Raw genomic sequence first — 14,921 nt, 5'->3', positions numbered from 1 at the left:
TGGCTGGAGCTGAAAAGTCGCGAAAGCACGTTCTCTTTCAGTTATCTGTCCAAAAACTGGCCAAAATTTTTTTCGCATACTCCTAGAAATAAATAGAGCCTATTACTCTCTTACCGCTAATAGTGCACCACTCTCCTACATCAGTGGTTCTCCGTGTTTTACGGTAGGCTTATCGAAGTCCAATAACGGTCATTTTTTAAATTAATATACCCACTGAGGTAGAACTACGGTTCTTCTGAAAAGAAAGTTAAATTACGGTAAATTTTTCTGCCGTGCACCCGGTTTAAGTTCTTGCACACAGTTATTTTATAGGGCTGTAACTTTAGTAACTTCGTAGTCACTTGAGTAGAGCCACAGAAAATCGCCATTTGTCGAGAAAGACGTTGAAGTGATCTTCTATAAGCCCCAAAGATTTCCAGAGTTTATTCCTTGAGCTCAGTACATAGTTGTTAGTTGTCAATGTTTCCTGACAAGAACACTTCCCGTTTCCCAAAATCTATTTATGAATTAATGGATCGAGCTCTCATTAGGACCCTGAACGTCACGAAATTGCCCTCTCAATAATCTCCTTATTGAACTTGAAAATTCTGTATGTACCTATGAATCTTCCATAAAAAATCGTTGGCGAATAGAGTACTTGTACCACCCCATTTTGCTTGAAACTGTTTCACTCAATACACTGTATTGGTTCGTTTATCAAAGATTTGTGAAAGATTTTGTAAGTAGGCTGTTTAGGTTTTTATGTTGGTAACGCGACGTAGCGCTCTTATGCAAGAAGGCTGTATAGGTTTTTCTGTTGGTAACGCCACGTAGCGCTCTGTATGAAAATCACTGATTGTGCTGTGTGCAGTCTGTGGCTGATTAGCATTGTTGGAATATTGTGTTGGGCTCTGAATACTGATAGGCATAGTTGGCATATGAAAGATTTTGATAGAAAACAAACAATGTATTTTCCTTAATAATGATCAAAAGCCATTATATATCAGTTCCTGATATCCAGTATTACAAATTTACTCTTTCTGATGGACACACGTCCAGATCGTCCGCTCTCAAAATTCTGCCATCTCTCTCCCCACATCCACCACTGCTGGCGGCTCACCTCCAACTGCACAACGCTAAGTCCTGTTCACATCCAACTGCCCAACACTACAATAGCGAATATTCCAACAATGCCAACCAGCCACAGACTGCACACAGCACAGTCAGTGATTTTCATACAGAGCGCTACGTGGCGTTACCAACATAAAAACCTAAACAGTCTACTTACAATTTCTACACGAAAAAAAGTCTCGCAGCAAATGGGAAACATACTCCCCGTCATTGTCATCGTCAGCCAGCTGCCGGCTGTCAGAGGTGTTGTATTTCCTTCTTGCTTATTAGTGTGATCTGCGCAAGATTCAGATCTTCCATATGGTGAGCAGTTGTATGTAATTACTAAATATGGAGCTATTTCATCGACATAGTCCGAATGCAACGCAGTTGGTTTACTATTTTGACCCAAACACTTGCCTTTGTTATATGACATAACCATCTTCACTAGACTGAGGTTATCTACGTCCAAATGATTTATGTTGGCAGGTGTTCTTGATTTGAACTATGGAGTAACTATAGTATTTTTCGAATTGATCTGCCTACATCTCTAGCCATGTAATTCGACACTCACCTGCAACGCGAGGAAGTGGAACTGGTGCTCGTGAATGGCTATGTGGCACATGCGAAGGAACCAGATGGTGACGGAGTTGAAGGTGGAGACCATGAGCATGAAGCGGTCCAGGTCACGCGTGCCTTCCCTCAAGATGGCGGTCCCTTGCCCGCACAGGAAGAGCACAATGGCCGCCAGTGCGATCGCGTTCAGCAGGTAGTAGGCGCGGCCTGCCCAGGGTCCAGCCCTCGGGTGCCGCATCGTGCCTGCCCAGTGCATCAGCCACTGCAGCAGCTGCAGCTCCTCAGCAAGGTCGGCAGCGGGCTCCATCCTGGGGAGGCAGCAAGCACCTCATCAACTGGAGCACACAGGCAAAAACAGTCACTAAATCACACACCAAAATATAGGAAAGAACATTGCACAGTAGGTACCCTACTGGCCATTAAAATTGTTACCCAAGAATAAATGCAGATGATGAACGGGTATTCATTGGACAAATATATTATACTAGAACTGACCTGTGATTACATTTTCACGAAATTTGGGTGCATAGATCCTGAGAAATCAGTACCCAGAACAACCACCTCTGGCCGTAAAAATGGCCTTCACACGCCTAAGCATTGAGTCAAACAGAGCTTGGATGGCGTGTACAGCTGCCCATGCAGCTTCAACACGATACCACACTTCATCAAGAGTAGTGACTGGCGTATTGTGACGAGCCAGTTGCTCGGCCACCATTGACAAGACGTTTTCAATTGGTGAGACATCTGGAGAATGTGGTGCCAAGGGTTGCAGTCGAACATTTACTGTATCCAGAAAGGCCCGTACAGGACCTGCAACGCGGTCGTGCATTATCCTGCTGAAATGTAGGGTTTCGCAGGGATCGAATGAAGGGTAGAGCCACGGGTCGTAACACATCTGAAATGTGACGTCCACTGCTCAAAGTAACGTCAGTGCGAACAAGAGGTTACCGGGACCTGTAACCACTGGCACCCCTTACCACCACGCTGGGTGATACGCCAGTATGGCTATGACGAATACACGCTTCCAATGTGTGTTCACCGCGATGTCGCCAAACATAGATGCCACCATCATGATGCTGTAAACAGAACCTGGTTTCATCCGAAAAATGACGTTTTACCATTCTTGCACCCATTTTCGTCGTTGAGTACACCATCTCAGGACTCCTGTCTGTGATGCGTCGTCAAGGGTAATCGCAGCCATGGTCTCCGAGCTGACAGTCCATGCTGCTGCAAACGTCGTCGAACTGTCCGTGCAGATGGTTGTTGTCTTGCAAACGTCCCCATCTGTTGACTCAGAGATCGAGACGAGGCTGCACGATCCGTTACAGCGCTTGTCATCTGAACTGCTAGTGATACGAGGCCGTTGGGATAAAGCATGCGTTCCGTATTGCCCTCCTGAATCCCACCATATTGTGCTAACAGTCGTTGGATGTCGACCAACGCGAGCAGCAATATCGCGAAACGATAAACCGCAATCGCGATAGGCTACAATCCGACCTTTATCAAAGTCGGAAACGTGATGGTACGCATTTCTCCTCCTTATACGATGCATCACAACAACGTTTCTTCAGGCAACGGCGATCAACTGCTGTTTGTGTATGAGAAATTGCTTGGAAAATTTCGTCATGTCAGCACGTTGTAGGTGTCGCCACCGGCCCCAACCTTGTGTGATTGGTCTGAAAAGCTAATCATTTGCATATCACAGTACCTTCTTCCCGTCGGTTAAATTTCGCGTCTGTAGCGCGTCATCTTCGTGGTGTAGCAATTTTAATGGCCAGTTGTGTAATTCTGAGTGACAGTAAATACTGTTGATGCTCTAGTGTTCAGTGCATTCACTGGTGTGATGCAGCTTGCCACATTGCGTCCTGTGGAGTCCCCTTCTCCTCTGCCCTGCTGCTCAACATTCAAGCATCTCAACCTGCTTACTGTACTCTAGCATTGGTCTCCTTCTACTATTGCCCCCCTCCTCCCCCCCCCCCCCTTACACACACACACACACACACATATATATATATATATATATATATATATATATATATATATATATATATATATATATATAGTGTGTTACAAAAAGCTACGGCCAAACTTTCACGAAACATTCCTCACACACAAATAAAGAAAAGATGTTATGTGGACATGTGTCTGGAAACGCTTAATTTCCATGTTAGAGCTCATTTTAGTTTCGTCAGTATGTACGCTCTATGGAGCACGTTATCATGATTTCATACGGGATACTCTATCTGTGCTGCTAGAACATGTGCCTTTACAAGTACGACACAACATGTGGTTCATGCACGATGGAGCTCCTGCACATTTCAGTCAAAGTGTTCGTACGCTTCTCAACAACAGATTCGGTGACCGATGGATTGGTAGAGGCGGAACAATTCCATGGCCTCCACGCTCTCCTGACCTCAACCCTCTTGACTTTCATTCATGGGGTCATTTGAAAGCTCTTGTCTACGCAACCCCGGTACCAAATGTAGAGACTCTTCGTGCTCTTATTGTGGACGGCTATGATACAATACGCCATTTTCCAGGGCTGCATCAGGGATTCCATGCGACGGAGGGTGGATGCATGTATCCTCGCTAACGGAGGACATGTTGAACATTTCCTGTAACAAAGTGATTGAAGTCATGCTGGTACGTTCTGTTGGTGTGTGTTTCCATTCCATGATTAATGTGATTTGAAGAGAAGTAATAAAATGTGCTCTAACATGGACAGTAACCGTTTGTTTCTTTCCAGTTAGAGTCAGTAACTCCTCATAAGTGACACGAATTGTTTACAGAAGAGTGGCAAAACTGGTAGAAACCGAGCTTGGATAAGATCAGTTTGGGTTCCAGATCGATGTAGGACACTTGAGGCCTGTATGACTCTACTGGTTATACGACTTACCTTAGACAAAACAAAACTTGCGTTTATAGCATTTGCAGACTTGAAGAAAGCTAATGACAAAGTTATGTGGAATACACTCTGAAATTCTCAAATAAGAGGCGATATAATATAGGTAGCGAAATGATATCTGTAACTTGTATGACAATGTAATTCCTTCAAATGCGGAAGGGGACTCGGAAGAACAGATAAAAAGAACTGACAGGGTCTTGAAAAGAAACTGTCAGATTAAAATCGAAAAAGTACAACAAGTTTAATACAATGGAGTCGTTATAATTAGATAATGGCGATATTCAAATTAGGAAATGAAGAGACTAAAAGTATCAGATGAATTTTGCTATTTGAGAAGCAAATAAACTGACGTTGGCCAAAATAGAGGGATATAAAATGCAGACTGAGAAAGGCAATATAAGCGATTTTAATTAACAGAAATTTGTTAAACTCAGATCTGATTTTAAGTGTTAGTCTTTTCTGAAGGTAGAGCATACAAAAATACGGAAGTGAAACGTGGACAATAAACAGTTTGGACTAGACTAGAAGCTTTAGAATGTGGAACTACTGAAGAATGATAAATATTAGATGGGTACATCTAATAAGTAATGTGACGGTATTGAATATAATTGAAGAGGAAAGCAGTTTGTGGCACAACTTGACGAAAAAAGTGATCATTTCACAGGACGTGTCGTGAGGCATCTAAGCATCGTCGGTTTGACAATGGAGGGAAGTACGTGTGAGGTGGCGTAAAAGGTATACTGGGAGGCAAAGGCTTCAATACAGAAAGCAAGTTCTAACGGATGAAGGGTGCAGTTGTTAAACGGAAATAAAGATCTCTGGACAGGACACAGTACCTTGGAAAGGAGCATTAAACCAATCTTCAGTCTGAAAACAACAAAAACAACATTTTCTCATCAGTTATTCAATCTACTGCGACGGTACAAGCTCAGTACTGCTCGTACTGTGCTTGCACAAGTGGATTCCGCGACCTGTGGAAACCAGTGGACCGTGATCTGGTTTATATTGCAAAACCTTGATACTGGCACCACCCAGCCTCCCGCCAAGCGCCCCCATTGACACCCCCCCCCCCCCCCCCCCACACACACACACCGCCCCTCCACGCCTCTAGCCTTTGAGATAGGACGCAAAAAATTTTAAAAATTTGGTTTTTCAAAACATGTTCATTTTGTAGCGCGCATCTTTCTAATCAGTGATATACAAATCATATATATTCTAAGAAATGCAAGTCATCTTATCTCATCTTAGGTGTTCCAAAGTGCAGTGCCACACCTCTTCAAAGAGCATTACTCTATCGCACGTCACTGTATTTCGCTCTGTGGAATTCAAACGTACATGTTTTGAAGTGGACGCCAAGAAGCCTATATTCACGATAGTCAAAATTGAAATGTCGTGTGGTGCCTCTCCTGCTTCCAGTCGGTCGGTGTTCGGTTTGACATCCTACCCCCCTTTAAAAAAATCACAATTGATATTAGGTGGGAAAATTTGCAGTCTTTATTGCCTGTTATCTACTAACTTTATCTTTTGTGTGATAAAATAAAACAAAGGAAACTAAAACCAGTATAGGCAAGAGGAAAGCAAAACTGTAAACATTTCTTCAATCCGTAAGTCTCGGCAATCTTTTTCTCTCTGATCTTGCTACACCTTTACAAGGTGTGCTTTCCTTTTTACGAAAGAATATATTAGCTCATCAAAGTTCGTCAGTCGTTTTGCTACATTAAAAATGAAGATGTCGTTGTCAAATGCTGAAAAACTTGTTAACACGAATAGTGCCCAATACTGGTGTAGTTTCTCTATTTAATTACGTCTATCTTGTCACTGTCCGCAAGTTAAAACGAAATAGATCTTTCTAATATTGCAGCAGCTATAACGTGCACCAAAAAAGCGAGACTGTTTTGGCATAGATGGTCATTTTGTATGTACCTCATTTACATAAATCACACGATAGAATATAATTCACGAAGTGCCAGTATCAAATGCCTATTAGCCCTACCACAAGCAAAAAGTTTTATGTTAGTAAATAGTTTCACATTTCATTCATACGCTCCAGTTTCTCAAGCATGAGATCGAAAAGTAGTAATACGAAATTTTTATATATTTTTGGAATCGTCATATTCTTCCATATCATTTGTGTGACGTCTCAGTTTCTTCTCCTTCCTCGTTCTAGCAAACAATCTTGTCATTATTAATTCTGTAACTATTCCTGCCATTGTCACCCCTTTTACATGAAGCTCTCAAAACCGAATTTCATAAACCGTTTTTCATTGGTTATGTAAAAATTTCGAAAACGGTTCAGGAAATGCTCTTTTAATGGCCAGGTTTCCAGTTTCACAATCGATTTTCGTTCCCATGTAAACGCAACTGGTTTTGAAACCTGTTATAGCTGTCAGGTACCGTCTTGTTTTTAAAAATTTTCGGCTAATATGGAATGAGTGGATTTTTGCACAGTGAAGCATTACTTGAAATATTAGACTGAATCTGTTTACACCTCGCTTAATTAAAGAGGAATAGCAATTGTCTAAATAAATGAGAAACTGTAACAGTTGGTTTTCAGGCACTATATTTAAAGGGCTAGCAAATAGAATTCAGACCTTGACGTGTAAAAACGACAGCGAAAAACTGTTTCCGAAACTCGGCTCTGGTCTTTCGGAAGATGTGTCGCATGTAAACGTAGTGCGTCAAAACTTATTCTCCGGTTAACTTCTCTAACCCTGCCAGAATTGCTAGTTAATTCTCCGGTTACGCGTCATTACGGGATCGTACAATGCGTTTTTCGTGCTACTCCGAGAACAGGACTAATGCGGCTCCTAACCAGGGACTGCACAGCTGACCATTAATAATGTAAGGGTCCGGCTAAAATTTTCTGTCAAAACTTCATTTTCTTGGATACACAGAGAAGATGATATGTAACCTATCTTACCTGTTATTGCTGTTAGTCGTTTATTTCCACCCTGGTAGTCTTAATCGATGGATTTCGCTAGTAATTATAACAATGCTGATCTTTCGCTCACCTAATGAACCACATAAACAAACAGTGATTGGTTTTCATTCGTGCGGTTTATTTTGTTCAGCTCATATAGCCCCGTCTCCTTTTGCGTGCGCGAAAGATGCGACGGCGATTCCCGTGGCAGAGACATTAAGTACACTATGCACGCATTCAAAAATTAACTTACGATTTGTTAAGAAATCAACTTAGAATGTGTTCAGGAATGTTCGAAGACCAACTGCGATGCGTTTCAATATTATATGAATAATCGATAGGCCAACGTGCGCTGGATGCTAGGCGCTTTGTATAAAAAGGATTTTTTTCTAAGAGTAATTTGGCGCCCCCTGAAATTCACGTACGGGGCCGATACCCCGGTTTGTACCCCCCCCCCCCCCTCCCTGCCTCCTCCCTATATCCGGCCCTGATTGTCACTCACCTGTACCTTCACTTCGGTGACCTCAGATACGTCTTCCACGTCGCCTACAGCAGGGTGTAGCAAAACCCCAATGTCGCTGCTACGTTCCTATACAAGAATAAACAAAGCTGTTCTTTATTAATGCTGACGCAAGAAATCTACAGTAAATATCCTCATTTTACTTTGCTAAACCACTATGCTTCTCTTAATCTATTATTATTTATCCTAAACTCTTGGCCATGAATTGTTTCTTCGTTGGAAAACCAATGCAGATTGAGCAAAGGAGAGTGGTGCAAAACATCTTACCAATTTTTGAAATATAGAACGTATCTTGTGGCTGTCGGACGCATTTTAGGGGTCTGCATCTACTGGCCGCAAATCGCACAAAACAACTGGCTTTCAGAAGCCAGTACCACCGTTCACGTTACTTTCGCTTGTAATGCAATGTATAACGTGCCAGTAGAGACCGAGTCTCTTTGCCCACTTGTGTTCACAATTCAAATACAAGTCTGTGGTTCACTGACTCAGTATCTGGTGGACACAAATATTTTTTAGGAGAGCTACGCCAGCTGAACCATTGTCTCCCACCGCACGGCGGTTAACGGTTCTTCCCCACGGCAGCCCATCGCCAGCTCCCTCTGCCTGGTATTTCACTCCGACACCTACGGAGAGCTATTCTGGCTCTTGAAATCGTTTGCCTGTACGTATATTCCTGGCCGCTATTTCACGTTTACAAGCCAGTACACACACCATTTTCTTAGCCTAACCGCATCATCCGAAATTAAACGTATTGTCTCCTTAGTTTTGTGTTAAATTCTATTACATTACCCACATAATCTTAAGGATGCTCCAATTACATTACATTTTAAAAGTTTCTGTTCTCTTCTTGTCTGAACAGTTTACAGTCCACATTTCATTGCTGCACATGGCTGCGCCCCAGACAAATACCTTCAGACAAAAACACTCTATCACTGAAATTATATTCATGTAACATATTTATTTTTTCCAAGAATCTTCTTATTATTATTATTCGTCTGCACTGAGCATCCTCTCTGCTTCGGCGAACGTCGTCTATTTTGCTGCACAAGTAACGCCTCTTATCTACTACCCTTACTATCTCACTTCCTAATATATTTCCATAAATATAGCTTGATTTAATTGAATAAGATTCCATGAACCTCGTTCTACTTCTGTTGATGTTCGTCTTATTACTGTTATTCAAGACACATCGCATCCGTTCAACTGATCTTCCAAAGCCTTCGTCTGTGTCATTCGACAATGTCGTCAGGAAACCTCAAAGTTTTCAATTTTCTCCCTGAACCATAATTCCCTTGCCCAACTTCTCCTTGGTTTCTTTCACAACTTGTTCACTGCACACGTTAAGTAACATCGGGAATAGGCTACAATTCCATCCACTCATCCTCTCTAATGTCAACTAGCTGGCCCGGTAGAGTTAATCTTCCGCTTCCTGCATTTCGTACCTGCAGCCATCATAATTTCAAAGAGAATTGCAGTTAACTTGGTAAAAAGCTTTCGAAAAATTTACTAATGCTGATTTACTAATACTCGTACGTTCTCCTTTCTGCAACCTATCTAAATGAAAGCCAGCAGCCAGTAGCGCACTGAGCAGCTTGCCATATCCCTTTAAAGTACAAAAAATTCTACAGACACATACGGGATCTACAATACCAGCAGATATACAGATGTCAGAACAACTGACTGGTTTTGCAGATGAGTCAGTTCAAATAACCATTCGGGCATTTACTTTAAGATTGTGTACGTATTCCCAAAAGCAGTTGAAGCTAAGACCATAGTGATAGCTTGGGAAAGGTCCAAGGTGATTTCTTTCTGCATCACTTTCGAATCTGTGCCTTTGTTTCGTCATGAACACGTCACCAAGATGTGAAAACTCTAACCTTTCTTCGCTGTCACAGAAAAAGCAAACATGTACTTTATCTGCCATTTACGTGTTAAAAACGACCATTCGTACTAATAAACATACATGCTTCAGTTCTATTCACTCAAAATCTGCTTAAAATAATTCTGACACCTGCTGACATCATGCACTTGCAGACACGATAATCTCATGCTTTTTAAGTAATTAGAGGTGTAATGGCACTATACATTTAGCGTATTTGGCGGATAGTAGAAAATCGATTTGAACCACACACTGAAACGTTCAGAATTCAATGTAAGTTTAAAAGAATGTTGAGTTATGGGATATCTTTTAAATACAAGACCCAAATTGTCGAAAGTTATGGTCACTGAGATATGCAGCGTGAATCACACATTTCCACAAAAGCCACTGTAGACGGATACGATGCAAGAAAGATGCTTTTTATGTTTAGTGAATCATTATGCTGCAAAAGAACTCCTTTTAACTGAATATTCGATAAAAACTGTTGTACAATATAATTAGTTGCAAGCAGGATTAATGGTTGACCCAGTTTTACTCCACAACGACGAATGGTATTGGAACTTACATTTAATTATGTGACCGTGTTGTCCTCAGCTAATGTTCCTGAGAATGATTCGTTATGGAGTCGAAAACGTTTGTGTGAATAAAACTAGGCTATAATTTAATTGTCAGTGAGAGCCTTCGACGTCAATAAAAATCAAGCACATTTACGCGATGTGCGCGTTACCAATGGGTTGCATGTTGTTGAATAAACTGTAAGAACATTTTTCCGAAGCTGGTATTATTTTTAGTCAAAAGATTTTCACCTTACACAGTCTAAAAAAATTACATTTTCTTCCATTGTTAAACTAGATATTCTTCTACCATTTGCGTATTAATCAATGAACGGTCAACATAAGGCTGTATTTAAAGAAGTAATTTGTGAAGTAGCTTGTAATTTGCTTCCTTCTGTATGATGATAATATATCGAACTAGTGACCCACGGAATATGTTGCTACACAGAACAAATTAAATTGAAAAAAGAAGTTTTTGGACAGTGCTGAGAAACATGAAGTTGGTCTTTACGAGTGATGAGGCTTAAGCGTATGAAGATGAAAGTGTTTCCTAACAATCGTTTTTCAGTTTCAGACAGGTGCGCCAACGGCCCTGGCGCAGGGGCTACATCAGTTCCCGTCAAATCGCCGAAGTTAAGCGCTGTCGGGCGTGGCCGACATTTGGATGGGTGACCATACGGGCCGCCATGCGCTGCTGCTATTTGTTGAGGTGCACTCAGCCTCGTGATGCCAATTGAGAATCTACTCGAACGAATAGTAACGGCTCCGGTCAAAGTAAACCATCATAACGACCGGGAGAGCGGTGTGCAGGCCACAAGCCCCTCCTATCTGCATCCTCAGCTGAGGATGACACGGCGGCCGGATGGTTCCGAGGGGCCATTTGTGGCCTGAAGCGGGCATGCTTTTCAGGTAGGTGCACACTTACGCAACAATCTTATACCCATCCTTGCATAAATCAGCGTATAATATACCGACGTCTACGATAAAAATACAAAAACGGGCAAATCTTACCACGTTTCCTACACTTATAGCCAGAAGTGGTCGAAAAATTTGCTTTATCTGCAGCTGTTCAGATGTGTCCACCTTCGCCGAGTGCAGATACTCAAATACTAGACGCATCGCTTTCAGGTGAATTCGGATCCCAGTTTGTTATGTATCTGATTTTTAATCAATATATATTCTCCAACGGCGGCCAGTGATGCCTATTATCGCTTTACGACTCAGTTTCCCTGACGAACTCTTAACTACAGCAACCGTCTTCTTTTACGTTTATAAGTTATGAGAGTGCCTCACGGCATCTGGACATAATTAATGTGCTTTTGAAAGTCTTAAAGTTGCCGCCTTCACTCATTTTATCGTCTATGAGTGAAGTTACTGCCCACTACTGTAGTGATCTTCAGTTCTGACATTTTGTGATAGTACCTCGGACCGCAAATATATCTGTTCCATATTAATTGGTAATGTACATAAATCAGTGCGTTATGAGCTTCCAAGTGACTAGCTATAGCAACGGTGCAATAAGTTGACTGCTAGGAGATCGGTAAAAGTCGGCCCCATACGGAATCCTTCGTACCGACTGTTCTCTGTTTGAGATTGCTGTCATCCCCAGCGACCCCAAAGTTGTGACACTAGTTGCCTGTCGAAGTGTTGTTGTGATTTCTGCGTGAGCGGATGATTAATTGAATAATAACAGTAATTTCACTTACAGGGATCCTACATATACACGGAAACACCGCGGGAAATGAATACCTGGACACAAATGCAGATGTCAGATAATCTTGCAGGTGGCGCACTTTTATTTGATCGCAGAAGATACCTGTAGAATTCCTTAATACGTTGCATGTGTGTCAGTAGTGAGCAAACAAGTGTTCTCTGTAGTCGAGATGGCGTTATGTAGGAGGTAACTGAATTTGAACGTGGGTGCTTACGTAGCCAGGGCAGCTACTACAGTATTTGGTGTTTTAAGGCTCACCATAACGAAGATTTATACATCGTGCAGGGAAAGCTGAGAAACGTTAGGTGCAAAGTCATAAGGAGGGCGAAAGTTCGTGTTGCGATATCGTCATAGACGGGATGAGTATCTTGAAGACAGCTGCGAAAGTCGTTGCAGAATTCGTTGTCGCACTCGTGAATCCTGTCAGCACCACAACAACACGAAGGGAGTTCAAATGGTTCAAATGCCTCTGAGCACTATGGTACTTAACTTCTGAGATCAACGGTTCCCTAGAACTTAGAACTACTTAAGCCTAACTAACCGAATGACTTCACACACATCCATGCCCGAGGCAGGATTCTAACCTGCGACCGTAGCAGTCGTGCGGTTCCAGACTGTAGCATCTTGTACCGCTCGGCCACTCCGGCCGGCCGAAGGGAGTTCCACAAGCTGGGAATGGTAGGGCGAGCTGGAAACACATCACTGATGAAAATACCCATAGCTGGAAAACCTGATGTCGAAGGCACAAAAACCTTAAATATGGAACAATGGATGAAAGTCATTTGGTCGTTTCGTCGGTTGAGTCTTCTTTCACACCGTTTCCAACTTCTGGCCGAATTTACACCCCAGGAGTAAAATATGGTGCGGATTCCGATATTATTAGGGCAGCCGTCTCGTTACCAGTGTCTTTATTTAAATTTGCTTCAGTATTTTAATAAAAAATATTGTTTTTTTTGGATCAGTTATATGAAGCTTTTTATATTCCGCTTTGTACTTTTTTAATTGGTTCATTAAGTTTTTCTTTATTTTTTTCTAGATCACAGATTATGTGATTGCTTTGGTTGAGCAGATAGATGTCACAAAATTGGTTGCCCATTGGTAATGCGATGTTCAAAGATGACAGCTCCCATTGTCCAGGACTCATTTTCTATGTAAGAGCACTCGCATCTTACCTGTCCACCACAGTCAAGAGATATCAACATTATTAAGTGTTAATGGTCTACTCTCGAGAGAAGGATAGGTGATCACTATCCACCTCCATTATCGCTAACTGTGTTTGCCAGTTTTTTCCTTTTTTTTAAAAGATATCCTCGAAAACCATACAGGACCTGTAGTTACGCATTCACAGACGACTGCAAGCTGTTCTGAATACCAACCGTTTTCTTACTCATTATTAGGCATGGTAATGTATTTTTGTTGTTTCCATATTTTTTGTGCACTACCAGTATATTTCAATGTATTGTGGAATGGGAGACATCATAACAAATGTTATCTAATTACTTTGAATTCCGTTATTCGCCTAGTCACTGAGTTGTAGTATAACAACCTTAAATTAGTTTCATATTCCTTGCTACAAATATCTACTCCATTTGAAGATGACTACCTCTATAGTGTCAGGAGTGGATCAGTGGTCACTCCAGATCAGTGGGTTGTTTGCTCTCCTTATCAGCAAGATCAAAGTTTAAGGTCGTTGCTCTGGCTCTGATAGTTGTGACTCAGTGACTCATCTCCAATGTCAACCACTTCCCCCCCCCCCCCCCTCCCCCGCCATACACTTTCCCTGAGTCAAGGAGTCCATTGTTCTCTACAAGTCAACCACTTACCCTAAGCTCCTTATCCTCTACCAAATACGTAAGGAGCTGTCGTGACACTACCATAATACGTGACTATTTATTTTAGGGATTGAAACCCATGAAGTCAGATCGCATATGAAATCTTTATTTGGTTCGATTACTACTTTCGGCTAATAATCTAGCCGTCTTCATATCTAAGATATAAAACAGATTTATTTCTGATGTTAGCAACATACAACAGCTTACAGAACTACACATAATCTTATAGCAGAGATCAATAATATATACACGAATTAATTATGGAATATTTACCATGAAACATTCGTGACCTGTTGGTGCCATTATGACTTTACACGTCGTTAAATATGAAAACATCCAAACATGAGATAATTAAAACAGCTTTTCATCTTGGCCAGTGTAATTGAATGATGGCCATAAAACTGAATATATACATTAATACAGAGAAGAGGCAGTGGAAGTAAAACTCTCTGCTTGAGAAACCATTCATTAAAATGACTGAATGTAAAATACATCATCTTATCAGAGGCGTTATGCCATCACAACTTAGTAACTGATACAACCAGTAATTACATCATTTCATAACGGAGATCACCAGTTGCTGTGACATGGGACATGTAAATGGTATGGCAGCTGTTACTTATTACAAAGTTCAAGAAACTCATCATTCGGCATATGCTTTTGCACATAGATGTACTAAATTTCCTGAAGACTACAGTTTTAATGGTGAGAACATAGGGGAAAGCAAATTAGTAGTTCTCCAGAGAAATGATGAATTAGGCCGTGATGTTGCCTTTAATTATGTTATGTGTGGATGTTGTCATTTTAAGGAGGACTTTAAGAATGTGTAAAGTACCAACACTAGGCAAGAAAGTTTTATGGTATGTACTCTGTAATTATTTGTATTTATAATACTGAACCCTGCTACAATATTATGTGCAGTTCTGTAAGCT

At 41.5% G+C, this 14,921-nt stretch overlaps 1 protein-coding gene across 1 annotated transcript in view; it reads right to left on the bottom strand.

Annotated features, from left to right (window-relative positions):
• LOC126278575 (odorant receptor Or2-like) overlaps positions 1-11,541 on the bottom strand; it is a 126,228-nt gene extending 114,687 nt beyond the window's left edge. The window contains exons 1-2 of the mRNA XM_049978781.1: positions 11,455-11,541; positions 1,664-1,973 (exon numbers count right to left, since the gene is read on the bottom strand). Of these exons, the coding sequence (XP_049834738.1) occupies positions 1,664-1,972 (309 nt within the window). The 5' untranslated portion in view covers position 1,973; positions 11,455-11,541. The remainder of the gene's footprint in view (positions 1-1,663; positions 1,974-11,454) is intronic.
• Between the last annotated feature and the right edge of the window lie 3,380 nt (positions 11,542-14,921).

The sequence above is a fragment of the Schistocerca gregaria genome, chromosome 6 (assembly GCF_023897955.1).
Source record: "Schistocerca gregaria isolate iqSchGreg1 chromosome 6, iqSchGreg1.2, whole genome shotgun sequence".
NCBI classification, from domain to species: Eukaryota; Metazoa; Arthropoda; class Insecta; order Orthoptera; family Acrididae; genus Schistocerca; species Schistocerca gregaria.
The sequence above is the reverse complement of the archived record's forward strand: the minus strand, read 5'-3'. Positions and strand labels throughout refer to the sequence as shown.